We start from the raw sequence: 25112 nt of genomic DNA on the forward strand, positions 1-25112 counted from the left end.
ATTTCGGATCTGTTTTTTAATGTAAATAATTAATATGGACAGATACGTGTATAAGCGTACATATTCTAAATTTTGTTCGCTTAGCATAAATACATCTAGGTCAGATAAAGCTGTTGCTTGAATCATATTGTTTTCTTTTGCTGAATATTGTTCTTATTTGATGAAAGGTTCCATGCAGCATGTGCGTTAAAATTTGGTTTCCTGAAAGCAAAGTTCAGAACAAAGAATAAGCATAACATCATAAGTCCAATAAATATATATAAATAGGATGCTTAAATGCTTCCCTTGAACCGGTTTTTAAATTACATACTTTTAATGCTGCTTTATTTGTGGTGCTGTGACATATGTCACAGAATCTTCCCCCCCCCCCCTCCAGTGCCTCCTATGCGTTCCGCTCTGCTCAGCCATAATATTTGACTGAGCAGAATGTCAATTATGGGCGGGTAGGAAGTTGCAATTCTTCTTCCTCTTTGCCTGTCCTTAGTTACACACCCTCCACTCACCGCTTATAGTTCCTGATATGTGTTACAGTACACAGTGCGCTGTGTGTGGTCTTGTGGTAATTGAGGTAATTGAGGTCAGAACAATAGTGTACTAATACAGCTATTAATACACTATCGTTCCGACCTGAAATACCACAAGCCGGCACACAGCCTGCACGCTGAGTACTGTAACATTTATCTGGAACTATAAGCGCCGAGTGGAGGGGACGGAACTAAGGATGGGCAGAGAGGAGAAAGAACTGACACTTCTTACCAGCCCATAATCCAAGGCAAGCCAAGCTGGGGATATGGGCGGGTTGGGGGCACTGGAGAGAGAGGATGGGGCTTATGTCATAGCAACACAAATAAAGCAGCATTAAAAGTATGGAATTTAAAAACTGGTTCAGTGGTACTTTAACTGTTACCCTAGTGCTAAGTTGTGGAAATAAACTTCATAACTGAGGAAAAGCAGACTTTCCCTTTTCACATAAACACCTAACTATCTATTCCCCCATTACCATCATTCTCAAATCCTTGAATACTGTGACTTGGTTTGAATTGGCTAGAACAACCCCTTTATGAACAAAGTACATTTGTACAAATTACATTAATTTTTGAACATCAAACAAACATAGCTATTAACCCCAACCAACCTGAAACAGCACTGCGAGCCAATACACTCTTACTTCGATACACTGTTTTATTGACCTGAGGAAGTGGGTGGATGCCCATGAAACACATTGTCCAGTGTTTATTTTTACATCTTGTATTAGTCCTCAACTTGAGGTAAGTTTTTCTTGTTGTTCTTGTATGTATCCTTTGGGGTGCCTATCTCTCAGTGTTCTCATTAAAAAGGCTGCTTACAAGGCCTGTGGGTTTGCTTATACCACTTCTGACCTACCTTTTCCCTCATCTACACCCTCTGACCTTCTCCTTGCCTATTCCTTCCAGAAAGGAAACCATCTATTTTGGTCAGGTCACTCACCTTGACAGGGTGATGGTTGTTAAGTTGTTAACCGACTTTTTTAATCAATAAACAACACAAAAGAGAAGATCCTAGCCTGCTGTGGACTAGATGATGCTGTCTTTTTTAGCTCAGGACAGGAAGCTTTGAAGTGTCCTAGCTTGTTACGGCTATGACACCTGGTGGACTTAGGACCAAAAGTTGCAGCTGCTGGTTGCTGTCCGACAGAGCTCAGAGAGGCAGAAGGAATGTACAGTGATGGTTTCTGTCCTTTCCAACTGTTAGGCGGAGCTCTGCAGCTGTCAGAGACTCTGCTAGGTGTTTGTGAGTTTTGCCACTGTCTTTGATAATTCTGGCTTAAGCTTCAAGATGTTTTATTAAATGTCTATGGAACGAAAATGTAGAAGCTGCTACTGCACCATTAGGTCTTCCAGAGTTTGGAAAGTATCCTTTTTAAGACCTTGTGTCCATTGCCAGAATGTGTTGATTAGATCGCTGGCCACATCAGCATACGTAACCATTTCCGCAGAGACTGAGAATGATAGGCTTTTGGGGATAGCTAGTAATATGTAAATATAGTAGCCTTGACAGCCACACAATCTGGTCACACGATGTTGGACCCGGCCATAGTGGTACGGTATCCATTTTGTACTTTTGTACTTTACCTTACCTCTCCTTTTTTTTTGAGATCCTGCTGCTAATGGGGAGTGGATGTTTATTAAGGTTGTTATCTCAAACTTCCAAAATGTCCAATAAAACGATGCTTGGTTAAGGAGTTATTTTGCGGGGGACAGGCCCTACAGTGCTTACTACTCCCCAGGCCTCCTCTTTTCTATTTGAAAGTCAGAAAGGCTGTTCACTTCCATCATGCCAAAGATACATTATCCTGTTTCCATCTATCTCCCTCAGATGCATTACACAGTTCATATTACAACCTGCAGACAGACAGTTGTGAAAATCACACATACTGTCTGTTTTTCCTCCTGCTAAACAACCCAATGGCAATGGCTTATGAACACTAGCTGAAGTCATTTCCAAACACTTACCCATTAAATGACCCACTGATATTAATAGTTATACAATGTTGTGAGAAACAACAAAAGTTGTCAGTTTTCCTGAAAAATTACACATTATTGGCAGAAGGGCTCAACATTGGCAGGAAAGTCTGCCCAAATTTTCACTCATCTAGCATGGTCACATGGGAAAAACTGCTTTGCTTTTCCTGAAACCTAATAAAAGAAAATGGGACCTATTCATCTCTGAGAACAGTTTACTTCAGAAATTCACATAGATTTTTCAATTCAAAAAGGAAGTCCTATGGTTCCTGGTCTCTGGGGCAAGTGGCCGACAAACAGGGATTGCAGCGGATAGCATGGATGATGGGAGAAGTGGTGGACAATACATTGAGCGGACGGTTGGCGATGCACAAACAGGGAATGAAAATGGCAGGTTATGTGAATAATGCCAGCACTTTCTGAGTGGGTCCACTTACTGCACTATTTCCACTGTGTTCGCCTCACATTTTGTACCAGGCCTTAACCACTTAATGCCAGCCCGTAAGCTCCATTATGCAGGCACATGCGTACATGGCTGCCTCATCCCCCCCCCCCCCCACGCCGCAGCACCTGCGGGCATAATCCGAACATCTGCTAATTCAAAATGATTGTTTAAAAATGTGAGTTTTGTACTGAAAAGTGCAAAAACCTGACGTTTTAAAGCGTCCATTTTGCATTAACAAGTTAAAGGACTTTGTCTTTGTCTGGACTGTCAGAACTAAACCATTTCAGACTTTTTTTTTAAAGATGGGCTTTAAAGAAAATTTGAACTGTAAATGAACGTATAAGATAATTGTATGTATAGCACGAATGATAATGGTAAATAGAATTTTCTTGGAGTTTATTTTTCTTATTTTCATTTTAAGGGCTGAATTTCTAAGACTAAACAGCAGCCATATCAGTGATATGTAAAATCTAATTCATTCAGTTTCAAAACAAAGTGAATAATATCCTTTTGAACTTTTCGGCCCTATCCTATTACGAGCAGTCTTTATTCAGCCAAATACCAGTGTTTTCACTTCTGTTTACCCTACAGGAAAACAGCTGCATTCCACTACTGCCTGAATAACCTCATTTGCATAGATAAAAGCATTGGCTTGAATTAACCCTCATAATTTAAAAAACAGGGAGCTCAGACGCAATTCTAGTATGACTAGTACTATATGTACCAAGGTTTATTTCATCATGCCAGACGTTAGTTCAATGACAAAAATGAAAAACCTTTGAACGCTTATAGATTGTAGCAAAAGAGTGACTGATTTAAAGGGGAACTGAAGAGAGAGGTATATGGAGGCTGTCATGTTTATTTCCTTTTAGACAATACCAGTTGCCTGGCAGCCCTGCTGATCCTCTGCCTCTAATACTATTAGCCATAGCCCCTGAACAAGCATGCAGCAGATCAGGTGTTTCAGTGGTTCAGACTTATAAGTCTGATCTGACAAGACTAGCTGCATGCTTGTTTCTGGTTTTAATCAGATACTACTGCAGAGAAATAGACCAGCAGGGCTGCCAGGCAACTGGTATTGATTAAAAGGAAATAAACATGACAGCCTCCATATACCTCTCTCTTCAGTTCCCCTTTAAACATTTTATTCATGATGAAAAATGTGTCATCTATAAGTGAAAAAGGCATTCCATAACTATAAATACACCGCTTTTAATCATTGCTTTTTAAGTAGACAGTGAAAGAGAAGCGTTTCTCTTAGTTCATATACTGTAAGTTCATACGGTATTTGGTTCTGTTAGTTCTAGCAAATAGAGGAAACCACCACACTTATCAAGCTCATGGCATCAATTTTAGAACAATTTGCACAGTCTAGTTGAACTGTTAGGTGCCTCTTCCAATTTGTAAAGTCATTAATAAGACCTATAAACAATCATTTAAACTTACTGGAGCAGCATCCATGTACATGTTTTCATATATACCTCCATTTGCTCTCTGTATTAAAAATACAAAATAGAGCCTGTTGTTAGTATTTACTGTGAAATATACATTACACTCGACCACGCGCGCACGCACGCACACACATGCACAAACACACACACCATTGATGGGGAAACACAACAGCACATCATGGATAAAGGGGTGAGTAACAGATGTACTGTGATTAATTACAACACCCGCAAAGTGTGCCAAGGAAATATCATTTGTTAGTGATTCTAAATGATAAAATAAGCAAATATTGCCAAAGTGCTTTCATACCTGGGAAATATAACTTATTAGTGGTCCTTAATGTTAAATTTGAGAAAACATTGCTAAAGGGCATTCAAGTTGTGTAATTAATTAAATCACGTGTGAACTGTTTTAATACCAGGGAAATATAACTTGTTAGCTGTCCCCTATTCAAAGATCTCCTGACAATCTGTTTTAGATTGGGTGGTTGCCGATATGCCAGGAGGGGAGGTTTAGGAAATATCTTTCTCAGTTTGTAATCCTGTAATTACTTCTTGCTTTTACTGATGGCTAACACGGTACAATATACAATACCCTACTGCTACTTGTTAGTTGTCCAGAATTATACATTTAATTGAAAATTGTTTCAGAGAATATTTAAGGTTTGGTGAATGTGGGTGCAAGTAAAAAAGGTGCACGCCTGCCACTCACAAAGACACGTTCAGCACCTTAAATTTACTACACAGTCACTTCAAGCACAATGATAGGCTAATGAGCGCCATTTCACAATTTTAAGTCTTACAAACACTCTCAAGTATTAAGCTATAACATTAAATGATTACTTAATGAGGTCTGCATTCTAATCCATTGCTAAAAATTAGTTGTGCAAGGTTTGGCTAACATATAATCATTTGGTTAAGAGTACACTTAATTTACCTCGTCTGTTCCACTTTGTAATGCTAGCTGTAGACCTTTCTTTCGAACGACATGTAGAACAGCATCATGGACGGTGAGAAAAAACATTGATGTCTTAATGTCATCATCAAAAAATGAGCAGCGCTTTAATCTTTCCAGCACAAAACCTAATAACGAATGAAAATAGATATATAATTGTTTGCATATGAGATTTTGTTTTCTGAGGTCCTGTTTGTCATTACTTTTTATTGTGGCTTACATTGTTTACTTTAAATTTTGTTGTTATACTTGTTTTCTAAAGAAAAATTTCTCATACCTTCCTTCATTCTGCTGCACGGTGTGTATTTTGTAGATTCTTTGAAATACAGCTGCACTAATTCTTCTAAATCTGAACAGATACATTTCCCTCTGCTCTAATGGAACTACTGAGCTTGCATAGTTGGTGACACATAAGTACAGGATTGAAGATCCATGTGCTAAACTATGTTTTATTTAAATCAATAGAAATAATACCAATTTTTGGACACTAGACAAATAGTAAAACACTTTGTTCACAGCTAAGCATGTGCAATGGACACAACTGGAGAACGTCTGACACTATGAAGTTTATTAAACATAAAGTGATAATGCATACATTAGCATTAACCCTTTATTTGGGCTGCAGGGGTGGATTTTTCCTGCCGCTGTGAAAGTATCCCTTCCCCAGCCTGGCAGGCTCAGCAGGGTATGCAGAGTAGGTGGCAGGGAGCTTTCATGGTTATCTCTCTAGACGGCTGTATTGGCTTCTTCTTCCTCCACTGCTGCGGCAATGTAATCCTGACATATCTTCTTGGTTCCAATTACATGATATGTGATTGGGATCCAGGAGACCATATCAGAGTCCCTTCCATCTCTTCCATTGCCCCTCTTCCACCACCGCATGGCTCTTTACCGCTGACACAGTCTCCTGGATCCCGATAACATGCCATATCATGTGATGTGATCGGATGTGATCGGACCTGTCAGAAGTTTAGAGCCACCGGTAGAGGAAGAGATAAACCTGTCCAGAACAGGTAAATATAACTGCTCCCTGCCACCCTCTCATTTGGCTGCACTAGGCAGCCAAACAAGATATGTCGACAGAGGTTTCGAATGCACAGGTAGCTTTCAAATGAAAACTTTAGTTTGAAGCTGCTAATGGGTTTATGAGCAAAGTCCAATACAAATGCAAGGCAATACTTCGCAACTCTGATGAGCTGGAGTGGGAGCCACAACAGTGGGTTCCTGTGGTGCCTGACTTTCTGTTTTCCAGTTGTGTTCAGCACTATACCCTCTCTCTTGGGCACATGAAGGTTTACTGGAGTATCTCCCATTGACTGCTGCTTCTTTACCACTGGCTTTGCCACGAATGTCCTGAGTGACAGCTCTCCTCTCAACTCCATTGATATGTGCAATGGAGACTAAATGCAGGTGATAAATTTGCTGGAATGGTTGACAACTGGGTACTGAATTGTCTGTGCCCCTACATGGCCTTTGCAGCATTGGACCAAAAGGTGACCAGCCAGGCACAAACAAAGGCCAAACAGTGGCCCATATGCAATTAACTTTGAACTGTTCACACATTGCTGATTTTCTACTGGCATGTTTGGACCCTGCAGGGCTACAGGGTTTTTTCGGCTGAGCACACATGTATCCCCCATTTGGGTGCCTGTCAACTGTTGTTCTTGCATTGTAGCGGATCGCATTTTTCAAAGTTGCTGCATGCGGTTTCTGAATTAATGTCTATGTCCAGTCTCCATAGCACTTTATGCACATTTTAAATTGTGTGTTATGCAATGCACCACTACAAATCCAGCCCTACTGTGGAGTTCCATTGATTAGCATGAAGCTACTGTCTACTTCTGACATTTTTCTGGAGCCCCATAGACAGATCTTATATCAATGGCTGAATATTTAAAGGACACCTCAACTCAAAGGAAAACGGAGGCTGCCATATTTATTTCCTTTTAAACAATGCAGATTGCCTGGCTGCCCTGCTGATCCTCTGCCTATAATGCTTTGAGCCATCGACCCTGTATGCAGATCAGATGTTTTTGATACAAATCTAACATGATTAGCTGCATGCTAGTTTCAGGTTTGTGATTCAGACCCTATTGCAGCCCCCAAAAAAACAGCAGTATAGCCAGGCAACAGGTATTGTTTAATAGGAAATAAATGTGGCAGCCTCCATAATGCTCTTAGTTGCGGTGTACTTTCAGGGAATTTTAAAAGGAAGTACTGTATAAATATGCATTTCTGTTTGTATTCAACAACCTTTCTTTTATGCAGTGTTTTTCTCATGCAATGAACATAAATAAAACTGAAACGCAAATGAAACACACACAGTCCATTCTATCTACCAGTCCACCCAACTATGTATTGATCTTAGACACTTGCATGCACTTTGAGTTCTATGGGAGAAAACTGCTTATATTGTATAGCTCAAATGCATCAAACTTTTCATATATACCGTATATACTCGCATATAAGCCGACCCGCATATAAGCCGACCCCCCAACTTTTCCCTGAAAAAACAGGGAAAAATGATTGACCCCCATATAAGCCGGGGGTAGGAAATGCTGGATTGGTGCAGCCCCCCAGTGTGTCCCAATATAGCTAGTATAGTGCCCAGTATAGGTAGGTAGTGTCCAGTATAGCTAGTATAGTGCCCAGTATAGCTAGTAAAGTGCCCAGTATAGCCAGTATAGTGCCTCAGTTTAGCCAGTATAGTGCCCAGTTTAGCTAGTATAGTGCCCAGTTTAGCCAGTATAGTGCCCAGTTTAGCCAGTATAGTGCCCAGTTTAGCTAGTATAGTGCCCAGTTTAGCTAGTATAGTGCCCAAGTATGGCTAGTAAAGTGCCCAGTTTAGCCAGTATAGTGCCCAGTTTAGCCAGTATAGTGCCCAGTTTAGCCAGTATAGTGCCCAGTTTAGCTAGTATAGTACCCAAGTATGGCTAGTATAGTGCCCAGTTTAGCCAGTATAGTGCCCAGTTTAGCCAGTATAGTGCCCAGTTTAGCTAGTATAGTGCCCAGTTTAGCTAGTATAGTGCCCCAGTATGGCTAGTAAAGTGCCCAGTTTAGCCAGTATAGTGCCCAGTTTAGCCAGTATAGTGCCCAGTTTAGCCAGTATAGTGCCCAGTTTAGCTAGTATAGTACCCAAGTATGGCTAGTATAGTGCCCAGTTTAGCCAGTATAGTGCCCAGTTTAGCCAGTATAGTGCCCAGTTTAGCCAGTATAGTGCCCAGTTTAGCTAGTATAGTACCCAAGTATGGCTAGTAAAGTGCCCAGTTTAGCCAGTATAGTGCCCAGTTTAGCCAGTATAGTGCCCAGTTTAGCCAGTATAGTGCCCAGCATAGGTGGGTAGTGCTCCCCCCCCGCTCCCCCCGCGGCCGCCGCTGCTGCTATTACCTTGTTAGACAGCGGCCGCTTCCTAATCCGCGTTCCTCTTCTTCCTCAGAGTGCATCACAGCAGCGCGCCCGGCGCTGCTGCTGTGACGATACAGGGGGCAGGAAAGAGCGCGGCTCCCTATAGCGGCGATCTGTATCGCCGTTACCAAGGGAACCGCTCTTTCCTGCCCCCTGCATCGTCACAGCAGCAGCGCCGGGCGCGCTGCTGTGATGCACTCTGAGGAAGAAGAGGAACGCGGATTAGGAAGCGGCCGCTGTCTAACAAGGTAATAGCAGCAGCGGCCGCGGGGGGAGCGGGGAGGGGGGGGAGCGGGGCGCGGACCACCCGACCACCCACCACTAGACCACCAGGGAAGACTCGCATACAAGCCGACCCCCCAACTTTTGACCCCCTTTTTGGGGGTCAAAAATTCGGCTTGTATGCGAGTATATACGGTAAATGAGGACTGTTCTGTTGCAAACCAAGCCAGTAATGTACACCTTCACCACCAGATGGCACAGAAGTTGCTTGCCTTTGCCTATACAAAATGCAGAAATGGTTCTGCTCATAGGACATATCTTTACTTACTGTCTGCCGCAGCAATATACACGTCTACTTCAACCTTGATAAATTCTTTTATAATCTGCAAACATAAACACAATTCTTGTAATTGACAAGCACATTCTGAGTGATTTCATATAACATTGAAATGTACCAAAAAGAGCTTTATTTTGCTGGGAATATGATTTTGAATGAAAAATGGAGATCTCTGTTCACCACTGTTTCCACAGTGTGCTCTTAAGTCATAAGTAACAAGAGAGACCACCCTCGTTAATAAATCTGTAACCTGCAAGCCCATTGGTGAAGGAAAATTTCCGCGTGCACACAATTGCACTGCACCCACCCCCATGGCAACCTCGGGTGTATTCCGGTTGTCTTGCCTGTACAACGGATCATTATAAAAAGTCAATTTTGCACTGAAAACAGGACGCTTTAAAACATCTATTTTGTAGGAACTAGTCCATTTATTATCTTAGACTAGTATTATAAAAAACAAATATCCAATGTCTATAAAACAAATGCAACAACTATAAACTCAATCTAAAGAGAAAAATCCCACTGAATTCATAAAACAGATGGCAGCAATTACACCAAAAAATCACAGCCCAATGATGGAAAACAAGATATTGCCCTTTAGTGCATGGAAATACTCTGGTGGCAGCAAAACCTGTATTTAAAAAAGAAGTGCAACATAAACCAGTCGATACAAAGTAATACCCAAATAGCTCATGGCGGCCCAGAACCACTGGAAAATAGGTAAAGGGCTAAAAGTGACCAAAAAGCCCTCTATTACAAAAAGTAATGCTAAATGTAATTTTGTTTTCTTAAGGCCTCGTTCACACTATATGCACTGCCATGCGCATTTCGGTAGCACTTATGGTCTGTAACATGCAAGAACACCAGAAGTGCATAGACAGCACTTCTGACGTTCAGATTATATGCACTACGCAGTAGTGCTATGCGCTATCACACTGCTGCATGCATTTTTCAGCAAAGCGCAGCACTGACCCATTCACTGTAGTGAATAGGATCAACAGCGCACCGCACAGCAGCGCAGATGGCGTGCAATTGAGCACACTGCGTTCTGATCGCATAGCCATTCTGCGTATACAATGTGAACAAGGCCTAAGACAGAAGATATTAGCAGTAATTCAGCTTTAAGTGAGCAACTTAACTTTTTTTGTCCAGGGTGCACTTTAAGTCACTGGCTCAGAATGAACATGCCGATGAGATGCTTTGAATCTGGGCTGACTGCACTTGCTGCATGTTTCTTTCTGGCATCTTTCTATCATAGATACCTGGCTGCCACCTTCATTTAATGTAGTAGGGCAACAAAAAAAGAGAATCCAAATGCTCTGAAACCCCCATTGATGTACTCACTGGTGCAGGATCTGGTGGGCTAGACCATATTGAACTGCAATGAAGGGATCCACAGACTGCAGATGAGTTCGTAAAAAAAACCTGTATCTTTTATTGCAAAAATTCACACATAAGATATCGACATCCACAGGATCAAAATACACGTATTGGGCTCACGGTGTGCTTTTAGTCGTAGTATTCCTTGCAGTTTCATGTACTACAGCAATGTTACCAACATTTGATTACCAACTTTTGATTCGGCTTTGAAAACCTGTTTTACATTTAAAGCGGACCCAAACCAAACATTTTTTTAATTAAAAATATTTAGTTGCACCACTCTGACACATACAAAGATAAATAAACACTCCTTCAAGCCTATGAGCATTTCAGTGCATGCTTTGCACCCTTCTCTTTTCATAGCTAGGGTTATACTGGAGGCAGCCGTTAGCAATTCCTCCATTGCCGGACACCATCTACTCTACCAGTTCCCGGCAATTTGAAAGGAAGGGAGGGGTTCTTCCAATAAATGTAAAATATTTTATATTTGTCATCATGCAGCTGAAAAAAGGCTGCTATTTATTGTTATAATTTAGAAAATAGATTTTATTTCTGAAATGTTGTATTTTTAATTTGGGTCCACTTTAAGCATAACTGGGAGTTTATTTCCTGGGGTTGATTGCTAAGGCAGTAAGTTGTAGAAATGTATTTCAATATTTAGTGGCAAAAAGACACACCATAAAGAATATATGCAGATGACATTCCAGCAATGCAACTGGCTCATTTCTGGCTGGCTTGGTCAGGCTACTTCCTGACCGTGCAGCATCCCAGGTATCCCTGCACATATGTCATAGATGGGCACATGCAGCCTCATGCCCTTTCGTATCCCCTGTGGAGGTGCCATTAGCCCCATGCCACAGCTGGAGAGGATTTACCACCTAATTTACTGTTGCACCCAATGAGCTGCTGGGACCTGTAGTGCCATGGTACTGGTCCTTGCCCCAAAAAAGTTTTGAGCTCGCCAAGGGCATTCTCACCTGTGATACTGTTAGTATCCATTTGTTTCCCGCTAAGTCAGATTTTGTGTTTCAACCTTGACTCATGCCAAGAACCTCTGACTTGTTTATGAACCTGACCTGTTTGGACTACTCTTAATCTATGATGTACTGCTCTTCCTCCAAATTTTCCCTTCGCCCAACTGGACTGCCTGACTATTTCCTAGCCACTTATCTAGCCTAGTTAGGTTCTGGAGGTATTACTACCTTCACTCCTTTAGTCTCTACCTTGCACGCTTAAGGCCTGGATCTGGGACGACGCACAGGGCCATATCCTGATAAGTTTTCTCATGAGTTTTTCCCAAGTAGATGTTTTCAAACCTCATCAATAAAATACTTTTTAGGGTGAAAATTGTCATGAACATTGGGGAATAGGGACTGATAGAATTTTACACCTCAGGAAGAAATATGAAAACTGTCACTGATAAGCTCAGTGTTGAATATTGCAGTGTAAACATCGATCTCTTTCCTTTGTTCACGTATAGAGGAAATTAATTTTTTTCTCAGAAAAAATCTGAAACTGTTGTAAAGGTTATTTATAAAGTGCATAATGGAATCAGTGGATATGTCTGAGCTGCTTTCGCCAAGACCTGCAAAGACCAGCATACGACAGCAAGGCTAGAGGGCATGTAGAGATTAAACATTGATGGAGCACTCTTCCAGGAAACCAGAAGGAGTAAGGTTGGGATTGAGCAAGTGCATAATGAATTAAAAGGTTGAGGGAATGGTCTTCTGGCAGGACGGTAAATGTAAGCAAGACATTTGTTCTACTTATGAGTTATGTTTATATGTTAGATTGGTCATTCAGAAACAAGATTAGTTTTGTGTAGGGATAAGCTCGAAGTTTGGTCAAAAAGTATTGACATTTCCTTTTTCATCTACATTTTTATGAAAATACAGTGGGATTTTTTTGCATTCTACATATTTTCACAAAAGATAAAAATGTACTTGATAATGTGTTTTCTGTTTGTGTTTTGTAACTTATGAACCATGGCCTTATTTTCTGGAGGTGGGGGGAGAGGGGAGGTTTGCGTTACAGAAGAGAAACTAGAGATCATGGTATGCCTCAGGAGATTCTGGAATGATGTAGTACACTTACACACATATTGTTTCAAATTCTGCTACGTAAGGTGCATTGTATTATTAAATAAGGTTTGTGGAGTTTACATGCCATTTATTGCTGGAATTTTCAGGGTTATATTATATATAGGTAGAAAAAAAACAACGTTTTGTAAGAAATAATACCTTTTAATGACTAACTAATAGAGTTAAATGATGCAAGCTTTCTGGGATCTAGTCCCCTTCCCCAGGGTTATATTATAAAACTTGTTAAAATAAACAAAGTGAGAAATAGGCTAGCCCATTTTGAATACTTACGCCTTTCAGAGCTTTCATTCCAGACATATCAATGAATGGCACTGATCCAAAATCAAGTATAAGACTGTGCAGGTCAATCCTGGGAACCTTGATATTGTTAGGTAATTCTGCATTCCAGTCAATCACGATAGGCAGATCACTGGTATTTACTGGGAGGTCCAGCTCTTCAATGTTGTTGTTGTCAATTTCAGCTTCATCATCAGAGTCTTTATAATAGAATGATGTTGAAATCACACCTCTCTGTATAACATTTTAAGAAAAACATTTTTGGGAAAATGTAAATATCTAAATTATAAGTTAAAATGTTTTTCAAAGCAGACGTGTATTTTTGCTGGAAACACTTCTCTGCAGCAGCTCAGCACATCAGCCTGAAGACATGCACTAATGCATATAACAGTGCTGGAATGGCCGGCTGATCTTACTTGAATTTCTTATGAGGGCTTAAACTTTATCCATAACAAAAACTGAAAAATCCCTTACAAACCCATCTCTACCCAAAACTGGTTATTTTAGTTATGTGTGGCTTCTACTATACTAAGTAGGCAAAAGTTGATCTTTGAAGGTTGTCAATATACCCAAAGGCAAAAAAGCAATTTTCCCTGTAAATTTTCTTTTATGTATAGCCAAAGACATTGACCACTAATGAAATGGCTTGTTTAGTTTATTAAATTTATATGCATTGATTATTTTGTTACTTACTGCAGATATTAGAAACTCCAGCCTAAATGAGTTAGTAAAAAAAAAATAAGGAACCATAAGTGAAGGTTATCGCCACACGCAGCATGCATTATGCACAACCAAACTCAGGGCTGGTTCACACGGACGCATGGCGGCGTTTACCACCAAGTGTTCGGGACTCGTCGGCTAAACGCTCCCATTTAAGTTAATGTGAGCATTTAGCATCATGCAGTTACTGGCGATAACCGGTGATTGCGTAAACGTGGTGTTGCGATCCCGATTTACCGCGTCGTTTCAGCCAGCCCTAGAAGTCACATACGGCGTCTAGGGTCGCCTAGCCACCGTGGCTTCGGGGGATGAAAAACGCAGATCAAGATGGGAAGCCGACGTTCGCAGTACTGCCGCCCCCCGAATGAGGCGTCACAGGATGGCACGGCTTCCGGCCGCCCAACGCTGCTGAGCGTCCATGTGAACCAGCACTCAGATGCAGATGTTAAATTGAATGGCTCAGTACAGACGTTATTAACTGTTATTACAGGTGTAACAATGCAATGTCATTTTAACATCTTTGCCAATGTTTTAATAACTGTTCACACCTTCAGCCATATACATTATGAGTAAGATAAAGATCTTCACTTATGCTCAAGGACATCTTACTATCTGAATTTAGGATATGCTGCATTTAGGTTATACTTTGAGGTGTCTGAAAAAAAAGACTGCACTGCCCTATTTGATTGACTTACATGATAAAGCCAAAGGAATAAGTTATACATTATAAAATATAAGCACTGGCATTACATAGCAGTATACAGCTGTGCTCGTAAGTTTACGCACCCTGGCAGAAAGTATGATTTTTTAACCATTTTTCATAGAATATGAATGATAACACCAAACATCTTCATTCAATCATGGTTAGTGGTTGGCAAAGCCATTTATTGTCAAACTTTTTAAATCATAATCACTACTCAAACTACCCAACCAACCATCTTCACCTGTGATTTGTTTGCTTGTAAATAGTTGGTGTGTATAAAAGGTCTACTGTATGTATTCAACACATTAGCTGAAGTAACTCTTTAACAATAGTATAAGAGCATATTGAAATATTATGTTTAGTGCTGATTTAAATATCTTACCGGAGTCACTTGTAGCTCTCCCTTCTTCACTAGCTTTTTCATTTTTCCCAGAGCCTTATTTCGCTTCCGCAGCACCCACAGGGGATTAAAGCCAACCTATGGAGAGATTGTAAGTGTGAATATGCAGAATATTAAAAAGAATGTGAAAAGTAAAAATAAAAACTTACTGCAGCAATGAGCTTGTCTTTGAAGAATTCGCTGTTGGCAAAGAATACGGGAGAAGGGCATCTAAAGATCTTCAACCCTTTAGGCTCACAAATCTGTAAGAAAGCAAAAGTTTCCAGTTACTGCTTTTAATATAGCTATGCCAAAATCCAATAGCTTATTATTACAGATAAAGCTACATATATACACTGAAATCTTGTTCTTGTGATCTATTTTTTTTTTGTGTGACACACTTGCATTATATTTATATACAGCCCTGTCAGTTAGTCGCAGCTGGCCTTTGGCCCCTTAATTCCTACTGTGCCACTGCCAGGCCCAGCACATTCAGTAACTACCTGTGTGTGTGACAGGCAGCTGCACATTTGTAATCCCAATCACTGCACCTGTTCACTGTTTAGTCCACCTACTTACCTACCTACGTGAGTGCACGCATTGTTAATACCACCAGTCATTGCACGTGTTCATGGTACGTGTGTGTGTGTGTGACAGGTGCACATTTGTAATACCCAGCAGCACTGCATATACCTACCTACCTGTTGTTCAGTGCACCCACCTACCTACGTGAGCGCACGCAGTGTGCTAGTTAATACCACCAGTCACTGTACCTGTTCACGGTACGTGTGTGTGACAGGTGCACATTTGTAATACCCATCACTGCATATACCTACCTGTTGTTCATTCAGTGCACCCACCTACCTACGTGAGCGCACGCAGTGTGATATACCACTTCGTGCATACCTATTAATTGCACCTGTGTGACTGCACATTGTATTAGTCAAGTCAGTGCATACCTTTCACTTCATCCCCCCAATATGGACAAAACAGGTAGAGGCAGAGGAAGAACCGGAGAAAGGCCACCCAGCAGGTCTGTTTGAGGTAGTGCTGATGTGATTTCGTGGGGCCCTGGACCAAAGTGCTCAGAAGAAGGCACGTCCCATCAACTCCCAAGATTGTCAGGATGTGATTGACTATTTAACACAGAACACCTCATCTTCCGTAGCCACCAGCACTACGACTAGCACCACATCCGTTCCATTTGACACTTCACAGGAGTTATTTGGTGGGGAATTAACTGATCAACAGCAACTATTGTTACAACAAGATGAAGGCACTAAGCAAGTTACACCACCTCATATGTCTGAGTTAGGCGACACTATGGACGTAAGGTGTGAGGAGAAGGATGATGAAGTACCTGCTGTTGGTGCAATTTATGAGGTGTCTAAGGCAAGCGAAGCTGGGCAGGATGATTATGATGATGATGATGATGATACGGATGTCACGCGGGATCCTAAGAGACAAGATGACCAAGGGGACAGTTCGGAGAGGGAGTCAGAGAGGAGTAGGGGGAGACGAGTTCCTGAAAGAAGCAGGGGGAGCTCGTCATCAGAAACAGCTGGTGGCAGTGTCCGGCACCATGTATCGCCACCTATGGACAGCTAGCCTACATGCCCTTCAACGTCAGCTGCTGATGCCACCATAGTGCCATCACCCTAGAGGGGCTCAGCGGTTTGGAAATGTTATTATTGTGTTTGCCTTAGATCAGAGCAATGCCATCTGTTCTCTCTGCCTCCAAAAATTGAGCCGTGGAAAGGCCAACACCCACGTAGGGACAGCTGCCTTACAAAGGCACATGCAGAAAAGGCACAAACTGCAATGGGAAGAGCACCATAGGAAAAGCAGCACACAAAAGAAAAGCCACCCTCCTTCTCCTCTTCCTCCTTCAGGCGCAGCATCTTCAGCCGCTTTCTCCCTTGCACCTTCACAATCACAGCCACCCTCCTCCACTCCGCCTCTGACCTTGAGCGGTTCCTGCTCCTCTGCAGCAGCAGTCAGGTGTCCGTGAGGGAAATCTTTGAGCGGAAGAAGCCAATTTCTGCCAGTCACCCCACTGCCCGGCGTCTGACAGCTGGCTTGGCGGAACTGTTAGCTTGCCAGCTGTTACCATACCAGCTGGTGGACTCTGAGGCCTTTCGTAAATTTGTGGCCATTGGGACACTGCAGTGGAAGATACCAGGCCGCAATTATTTCTCTAAAAAGGCGATACCCAAACTGTACCATGAAGATGAGAGGCAAGTGGTGTCATCCCTGACACACAGCGTTGGGTCAAGGGTCCATCTGACCACGGATGCCTGGTCTGTCAAGCACGGTCAGGGCAGGTACATTACTTACACAGCCCATTGGGTCAACCTGGTGACCGCTGACAAGCAGGGAGTACGTGGCTGTGCAGCGGACCTACTTGTGACACCTCCATGGCTTGCAGGCAGGCCTGCTGCCACCTCCTCTCCGCTGTCGTCGTCCTCCTCCTCCTTGGCTGAGTGGAAGTTCAACTCTACTGGTGCTGCGATCTCCTCTCCAGTGACACAGCCCCAGCTCCCCAGGGCCTATGATGCATGCCAGGTACAACGGTGTCACGTCATCTTAGACTTGTCTTGCCTCGAAGCGGAGAGTCACACTGGAGCAGCTCTCCTGGCTACTCTGAACAAACAGGTGGATCAGTGGCTGACCCCGCACCAACTGGAGATCGGCAACGTGGTGTGTGACAACAGCAGCAACCTCATTTCGGCTTTGAGTTTCGGAAAGTTGACACATGTACCCTACATGGCACATGTGTTCAATCTTGTAATTCGGAGATTTGTGTCTAAGTACCCAGGCTTACAGGACATCCTGAAGCAGTCCAGAAAGGTGTGTGGGCATTTCAGGCTGTCTTACACGGCCATGGCACGCTTTGCCGATATTCTGCGGTGAAACAACTTGCTGGTGAGACGCTTGATTTGCGATAGCCCGACTCCCTGGAATTCGACCCTCCTGCTACAACAGGAGAAAGCAGTCAAACAGTATCTCTACAAATACAGTCAAAGGACACAGTCTGGGGAGATGGGGATGTTCTGGCCGAAGTACTGGACACTGATGCGAAATGAAGTCACCTAAGTCAAAAAAGTGTTCAGTACCTCACCTTTATCAAAATGAATGAGGCATGGATCCCGGAGGGCTACTGCCCGCCAGAAGTCAGTCTCCACACACAGTATCTCTGCCTGCATGCCGTGTGACTGCCTGCCTCATGAATAAGTCACTCCCCACACAGCATCTCTGCCTGCAGGCCGCTTGACTGCCTTCTCCGCCACCACCAACAGGGTCCAGGACTCCAGGCGGATTCTGCTAGCAGCGGCCGCTATAATAATTTTTCTGGTGCATGTACATGCCTGCCTAATTTTTCTGGCTGCACTGCGGCTGCAATAACAAAACAAAAGGCATGTACATGTGTCAATTCCCCTTCGTGATCGGGTGAAGGGGCTTGCGTATCACAATGAAGCAATGACCGCCGGCTATATGAGTGTCTCGGGGGGTGGCACACCAAAGATAATGAGGTCGTTGCTTCATTGTGGACAGACCAAATTCGATCAGCTGGACAAACACTGTTGTTCTGTCATTGAGCTACCTCAGCCTGGCGACCATATGGGCTTGAAAACCGCTATTGCCTGCACTCTCGCCATGGTCTAGCACAGCTGTCACAACACGAACAGCTGTTTGCGGTGTGTTACACAGTGAGTTTGGTCTGTCAGTGTGAAGCAGTACTCTAATTACACTCCCTGATTGATGTATACACATGCAAGAGGTTTTAAAGCACTTTAGGCCTCCAATTTAGCATGCAATGTGATTTCTGCCCTTAAAACACTGCTTTGCATCAAATCCAGATTTTTCCCCGGGACTTTTGGCGTCTATCCCACTCATCCATGCAAAAACTCAGATGTTAGACACCTTGAAACATCTTTTCCATCACTTTTGTGGCCAGCATAAATGTTTCTAGTTTTCAAAGTTAGCCTCCCCATTGAAGTCTATTGCGGTTCGCGAAAGTTCGCGAACGTTTGTGGAGGTTTGTGAACCCGGTTTGCGAACCTAAAATCGGAGGTTCGGGTCATCTCTAGAAACCAGAGCTCACAAAAACAAAAAGATTTATACATACCTGGGGCTTCCTCCAGCCCCATCTGCTTGGATCCCTCCCATGCCGCCATCCTCCGATGTCTGCAGCTCTGGTATCGGAGCCAGTCTACGCAGGAGAAGTGCGCTCTTTGTGTATGTCTCCAGCATCTGCTGGAGAGATATGTAGAGGGCGCACTTCTCTTACGTCAGACTGGCTCTGACTGACGGAACTGCAGGGACCCGGCACCAGAGCTGCAGACAGCGGCATGGGAGCGATCCAAGCAGATGGGGCTGGAGGAAGCCCCAGGTATGTATTTGTTTTTGTGAGCTCTGGTACACTTTAATTTGGAAAGATCTTCTGCTGGCCATATCTACTGTTGAAACAGCTTGTGAATAGAGCATGTCAGAAGATCACACCTCTGACTGAGATTTCATCCTGGTAACAACCAGATGAGCATCATTCAACATGGTACAACAGTGAGGAAACCCAATTAACAGTATTGTTGCTGTTCACATTCAGGTGAAAGTGAATTTCTTCCAAAAAATCAGGATGTATATTTAAGAATGGACAAGTTTAACAATGAGAAAAATAGGCTACTCCTAATGTACTTTGCTTCCCCAGCAGGAGCAATCAGAGGGAGAAATCATGTAGGGAGAAATATCACTTTGGAAACCATGTTTGCAGTGTAATGCGTCTTGCTAGATTATTATTATTAATGATTTATATAGCGCCATCACTTTACATGGTGCTGTACTGGGTAAAAAACAAACATGGGTAGATAAAAATACAGACATTGGTACAAAACATAGAAATGGTAGACAATATATAAATAAATTACAGTGATAGTTGCATAGTGATTAACAAAATGTACAACACCTTACAAGACACAAAAAGGCGAAAACAGTGGCGGATGCCCTGATCACCCTTTATATCTATCTAGTTTGTATGTTCTCTCTGTTTGTATGAGTTTCTTCCGAGCACTGCAGTTTCCTCCCACATCCGAAGATTGTTAAAACCCCCCTCTCCCAGATCCAGAAAAAAAATAGCATTAGACTGCAATAGCAATATAAGACAATGATAATTGTAGGGATCAGACTGAGTGACATGACTATATACACTACTTAAATGCACTGTGAAGATGTTGGGGCTATAGAAATACAAAAAAAAATAATTACTTATTTATGATAATAATAATAATAATAATAATAATAATAATAATAACAACATAAATATTACATTGGTCTGACCTCTAGACTGAAATCTCATTAGCCAGGTTAGTGCAGTTTGAAGATAGCACTTTGAGCTGATTTATTGCATAACATTTTATATAATGAAAAGTTCATTGAGTAAAGGGTTAAATATCACTTACATCATAATAGTTTTTCCTATTTTTGTAGATGTCAGTTTTTTCAATGTTGGCTATTACTGTAAACTTGGGGCTGAGGGAAAATAAAGATTGTGAATTAGGATGTCCTTAAAAACATGGTAAAAAAATGCTACATTTGTAAATAAAGAAGAATAGATTGCATTTAATTAAAGCTAAATATGTTTGCAACACACTGTGACTGAATAAAAAACACATACTTTTGTTCTTTGCATAAGTATTAACCTTACTGAGTCAGAAGCTTTGGCTACAATCACAGCTGCTGAGACATGCCATATTTTCAATAATGGATCCTGTAATATTTGCTTATTCTTGGCACATTCTTTACTCCATTCTCACGGCCCTTATTCAGTTAACATTTTCTCCGAAATTTTCTCCTAAGAGATAATCTTTCATCTCCTCTTTAAACTAACTTTTCAGCACTTTGCAATTGATAAAGTACAAAAAAAGAAAAAAATGAAAAAGTACTGTGAAAATTATTTTGATGTTTTCCTTGTTGCTGGTGGTTTAAAATGAATTTATTGACAAGGTGCGTAATATGTTGGCGCTTTATAAATACAACAAATAAATAAAAATAAATAAATAAAGGTGTGAAAATATCCCAGAAGAGAAAACTCAGGAGAAAAAAATGATTTGCATACAGTCTTTTGCATAGTGAAAGGTATGCATAGTGAATTTTACGTATGCATTCAAATAGGTTTATATTTATGGAAGTAACTGTATCTCAGGCAGCAAAAAGTCTGGAAAAATGGTAGAGTTTTGTCTCCTTGTTTGTCCTGGGTAGGTGAATTTTAGTAAACAATAATTTAGTTAGTGTTATTCTTTTATTGAAAACCCCTCAAGTAGTCCATTGAATATTGTCCTCTATTGTATAACACTTTGCATTGTCCAGCACAGTCACAATTTAATTTTAGGGTAATGGCTGTGGGCATAGATAGTGCAGAGAGCAATTTTCAATAAAAGTGGAACTTCGCTGTAATTGCCACTAAACTGCCCAAAATGATAGACCCCCAGAAGTCCAATGTTGCAGCTGGTGTCATGTGGAAAAGATCCTGAGTCAACATGACCAAAATGCATAGCTTTGTGTAATCTTCATGTAGACAGTTGGGTGGTGTGTGTGGTCTAGTTTTGCTCTTGGTATCTGCACTTTTAGATGGACATTCATTTGAATGGAGTTATCCCCAAGCTGAAAATAACAGGCACAAGGGAATGCCTACCAGGATTGTATTTGTCTGCATTACTTATGTGTGTACATTATATCTGCTAGAAAATTGGTAAATGGGTGGGAGAGATCCTACTTTCTTCACTTCCAGGACAAACAAGTTATTTGGTGGAAGTTTTGAATAATTTGTAAATTACAAGTTTTTGTAATTTATTTTTTCATTCATTTTTGGTAAGCACTATTTTAGATTGTTCCTAGCTGATGTAAAAGACTATAGCACCTGTTATGGGAGGGGTGTTGTTCACCTACAACATTCAGGGAGATTTTAAATATTTTTTGAACTTTAACTGATTTTAGTGGACAAGTCCGCAATAAATTAATATAATTTGATCACTAAATCATTGGTTTGTGACCATTATGTTAGTGATTTAATGATTTACCCTTACTTGGACTTCTTGTCTCTTCTTGAGTGACAGGGCATGTGTGTAACGCCGGGAACCACGTGGATGCACAAATGTGGAAGTACGAGGACACTTGTGGACGAGGGTAGGTAAAAAATAACTGCATTGACACTGGGGTGGGGAGGGGAGACATATAAAACATCAGGAGACAGTGGCGGGGGTCATCAAGGCGGTGTATCAGTGTCACAATGTTCATGCTGAAATCGATTGTGAATTGGCCTGTGGTTTATGGCGGCCAACAGATCTCTCCTCGATCAGATTTGATTCAAGAAAGATCTGCCTCTTGGTTGATGGACCACCCAAATCGCTATATGTATGCCTTTGTTTATAGTGTCCAATGAGGTGCCCAATGTGTATATACTAACATTTTATAATACAAAATGTAAACATGCCTCAACAAGAAACAGAAAGATATTTCATATAAACCAGCAATAATAATAATAATAGTACTAAAAATAATAATGATCCTGACTGACTTACAATTGCACACGGAACACCACTGTCAGGAGCTCTATTCCAACACCAACTGCAAGACCAAGATCCAAGCCAAGAATTATAGATGCTATGAATGTTATTATCCACACAAGCTGGAAGGAAAAACACATTAGTGACCATCCTCTGTTTTAACAACAGTGGTTGCATATAACAATTACATTTCTAGCTCCTGCTTTGTCACATCTTTATATAATGTTTAATGAACAACATTATTCACTTGCACTGTAAGATTTCAGGGAATAAAATTAGAGATGGCTCGAACCTCCGATTTTCGGTTCGCGAACCTCGAACGCGAACCTCCGCAAAAAGTTTGGTTCGCGCAAACTTCCACGAACTGAAATAGACTTCAATGGGGAGGCAAACTTTGAAAATTAGAAACATTTATGCTGGCCACAAAAGTGATGGAAAAGATGTTTCAAGGGGTCTAACATCTGAGTTTTTGCATGGGGGATTGGGATACATGCCAAAAGTCCCGGGGAAAAGTCTGGATTTGACGCACAGCAGCGTTTTAAGGGCAGAAATCACATTGCATGCTAAATTAGAGGCCTAAAGTGCTTTAAAACATTTTGCATGTGTATAAATCAATCAGGTAGTGTAATTAGTGTACTGCTTCACACCGACAGACCAAACTCACTGTGTAACGCACCGCACACAGCAGTTTGTGTAGTGACGGCCGTGCTGGACTGGTGCTCACCATGACGAGAGTGCAGATGATGGCGGCTTTCAAGCCCATATCGTCGCCGAGCTGAGGTAGCTCAATGACAGAACAGTAACTGTCCATCGAATTTGGTCTGTCCACAATGAAGCAACGACCTTATTATCTTGGGTGTGCCCCCCCCCCCCCCCCCGAGACACTCATATAGCCAGAGGTCATTGCTTCATTGTGATACGCAAGCCCCCTCACCGCGGCAAGGTAACGATGATGAAGGGGAATTGACACATGTACATGCCTTTTGTTTTGTTGTTGCAGCTGCAGTGCAGCCAGAAAAGCAGCGTCTGGAGTCCTGGACCCTGTTGGTGGTGGTGGAGAAGGCAGTCAAGCGGCCTGCAGGCAGAGATGCTGTGTGGGGACCGACTTAGTCATGGGGCAGGCAGTCACACGGCGTGCAGGCAGAGATGCTGTGTGTGGGGACTGACTTAGTCTTCGAAGGGCAGTAGCCCTCCGGGATCCATGCCTCATTCATTATGATAAAGGTGATGTACTGAACACTTTTGTGACCTAGACGACTACTCTTCTCAGTGACAATGCCTCCAGCTGCGTTTAAGGTCCTTTCTGACAGAACGCTTGAGACAGGGCAAGACAGAAGTTGGATGGCAAATTGTGACAGCTCTGGCCACAGGTCAAGCCTGCGCACCCAGTAGTCCAAGGGTTCATCGCTGCTCACAGTGTCTACATCCACACTTAAGGCCACGTAGTCGGCTACCTGCCGGTCCAGGCGTTGGTGGAGGGTGGATCCGGAAGGGCTAAGGAGAGATGATGGACTAAAGAATGTCCGCAAGTCGGATATCACCATGAGATCATTAGAGCGTCCTGTCCTTGACTGCGTGGACATGGGAGGAGGAGGATTACTGGCAGTGGTACCTTTATTGCGTTGTGCTGTGACATCACCCTTAAACGCACTGTAAAGCATAGTTGCCAGCTTGCTCTGCAAGTGCTGCATCCTTTCTCTCTTCTGGTGATTTGGAAACATCTCCGCCACTTTGTGCCTATACCGAGGGTCTAGTAGCGTGGCCACCCAGTACAGCTCATTTCCCTTGAGTTTTTTTAAACGGGGCTCCCTCAACAGGTTGGACAGCATGAAAGGTGCTATCTGCACAAAATTGGATGCAGACATATTTATCTATTTCCTCTTGCTCTTCCTCAGTGATGTCAGCTAAATTCTCCTACTCCCCCCAGCCACGAACAATACCACAGGAAAGTTGAGCAGCACAAGCCCCCTGCGACACCTGCTACGGTTGTTCTTCCACCTCCTCCTCCAAAAAAACACCTTCCTCATCATCTGACTCCTCTTCCCAACACTACTCTTCCTCCTCCTCCCCCCTCTGTGCTGCCGCAGGTGTTGAGGAATAATCTGTTTCTGCTGAGAATTGATCCCACAACTCTTCCTCCTGTTCCTGTTCCTGCTCCTCCACAGCTTGATCCACCACTCTAGGCACGGCACGCTCCTGGAAGAAAGCATATGGGATCAAGTTGCTGATGGCGCCTTCACTGTGACTCACCAGGTTTGTCACCTCCTCAAACGGCTGCATGAGCCTGCAGGCATTTCGCATGAGTGTCCAGTACTTCGGCCAGAACATCCCCATCTCCCCAGATCCTGTCCTTTGACTGTAGTTGTAGCTACTATTTAACGGCTTTCTCCTGTTGTAGCAGGCGGTTGAACATCAGGAGCGTTGAATTCCAGTGAGATGGGCTATCGCAAATCAAGTGTCTCACCGGCAATTTGTTTCTCCGCTGAATATCGGCAAAGCGTGCTATGGCCATGTAAGACCGCCTGAAATGCCCACACACCTTCCTGGACTGCTTCAGGACGTCCTGTACGCCTGGGTACTTAGACAAAAATCTTTGAATTATGAGATTCAGCGCATGTGTCATGCAGGGTACATGTGTCAACTTTCCCAGATTCAAAGCCGAAATGTGATTGCTGCCGTT

The 25112-nt window shown here is 42.4% G+C and overlaps 1 protein-coding gene across 1 annotated transcript in view; it reads right to left on the bottom strand.

Annotated features, from left to right (window-relative positions):
• Positions 1 to 25112, bottom strand: part of LOC137561393 (chloride anion exchanger-like) — a 130138-nt gene continuing 105026 nt past the window's right edge. The window contains exons 12-20 of the mRNA XM_068272688.1: positions 22448 to 22554; positions 20330 to 20399; positions 15044 to 15136; positions 14877 to 14972; positions 13066 to 13305; positions 9305 to 9359; positions 5332 to 5477; positions 4393 to 4440; positions 1 to 201 (exon numbers count right to left, since the gene is read on the bottom strand). Of these exons, the coding sequence (XP_068128789.1) occupies positions 187 to 201; positions 4393 to 4440; positions 5332 to 5477; positions 9305 to 9359; positions 13066 to 13305; positions 14877 to 14972; positions 15044 to 15136; positions 20330 to 20399; positions 22448 to 22554 (870 nt within the window). The 3' untranslated portion in view covers positions 1 to 186. The remainder of the gene's footprint in view (positions 202 to 4392; positions 4441 to 5331; positions 5478 to 9304; positions 9360 to 13065; positions 13306 to 14876; positions 14973 to 15043; positions 15137 to 20329; positions 20400 to 22447; positions 22555 to 25112) is intronic.

The sequence above is a fragment of the Hyperolius riggenbachi genome, chromosome 3, assembly GCF_040937935.1.
Source record: "Hyperolius riggenbachi isolate aHypRig1 chromosome 3, aHypRig1.pri, whole genome shotgun sequence".
NCBI lineage: Eukaryota > Metazoa > Chordata > Amphibia > Anura > Hyperoliidae > Hyperolius > Hyperolius riggenbachi.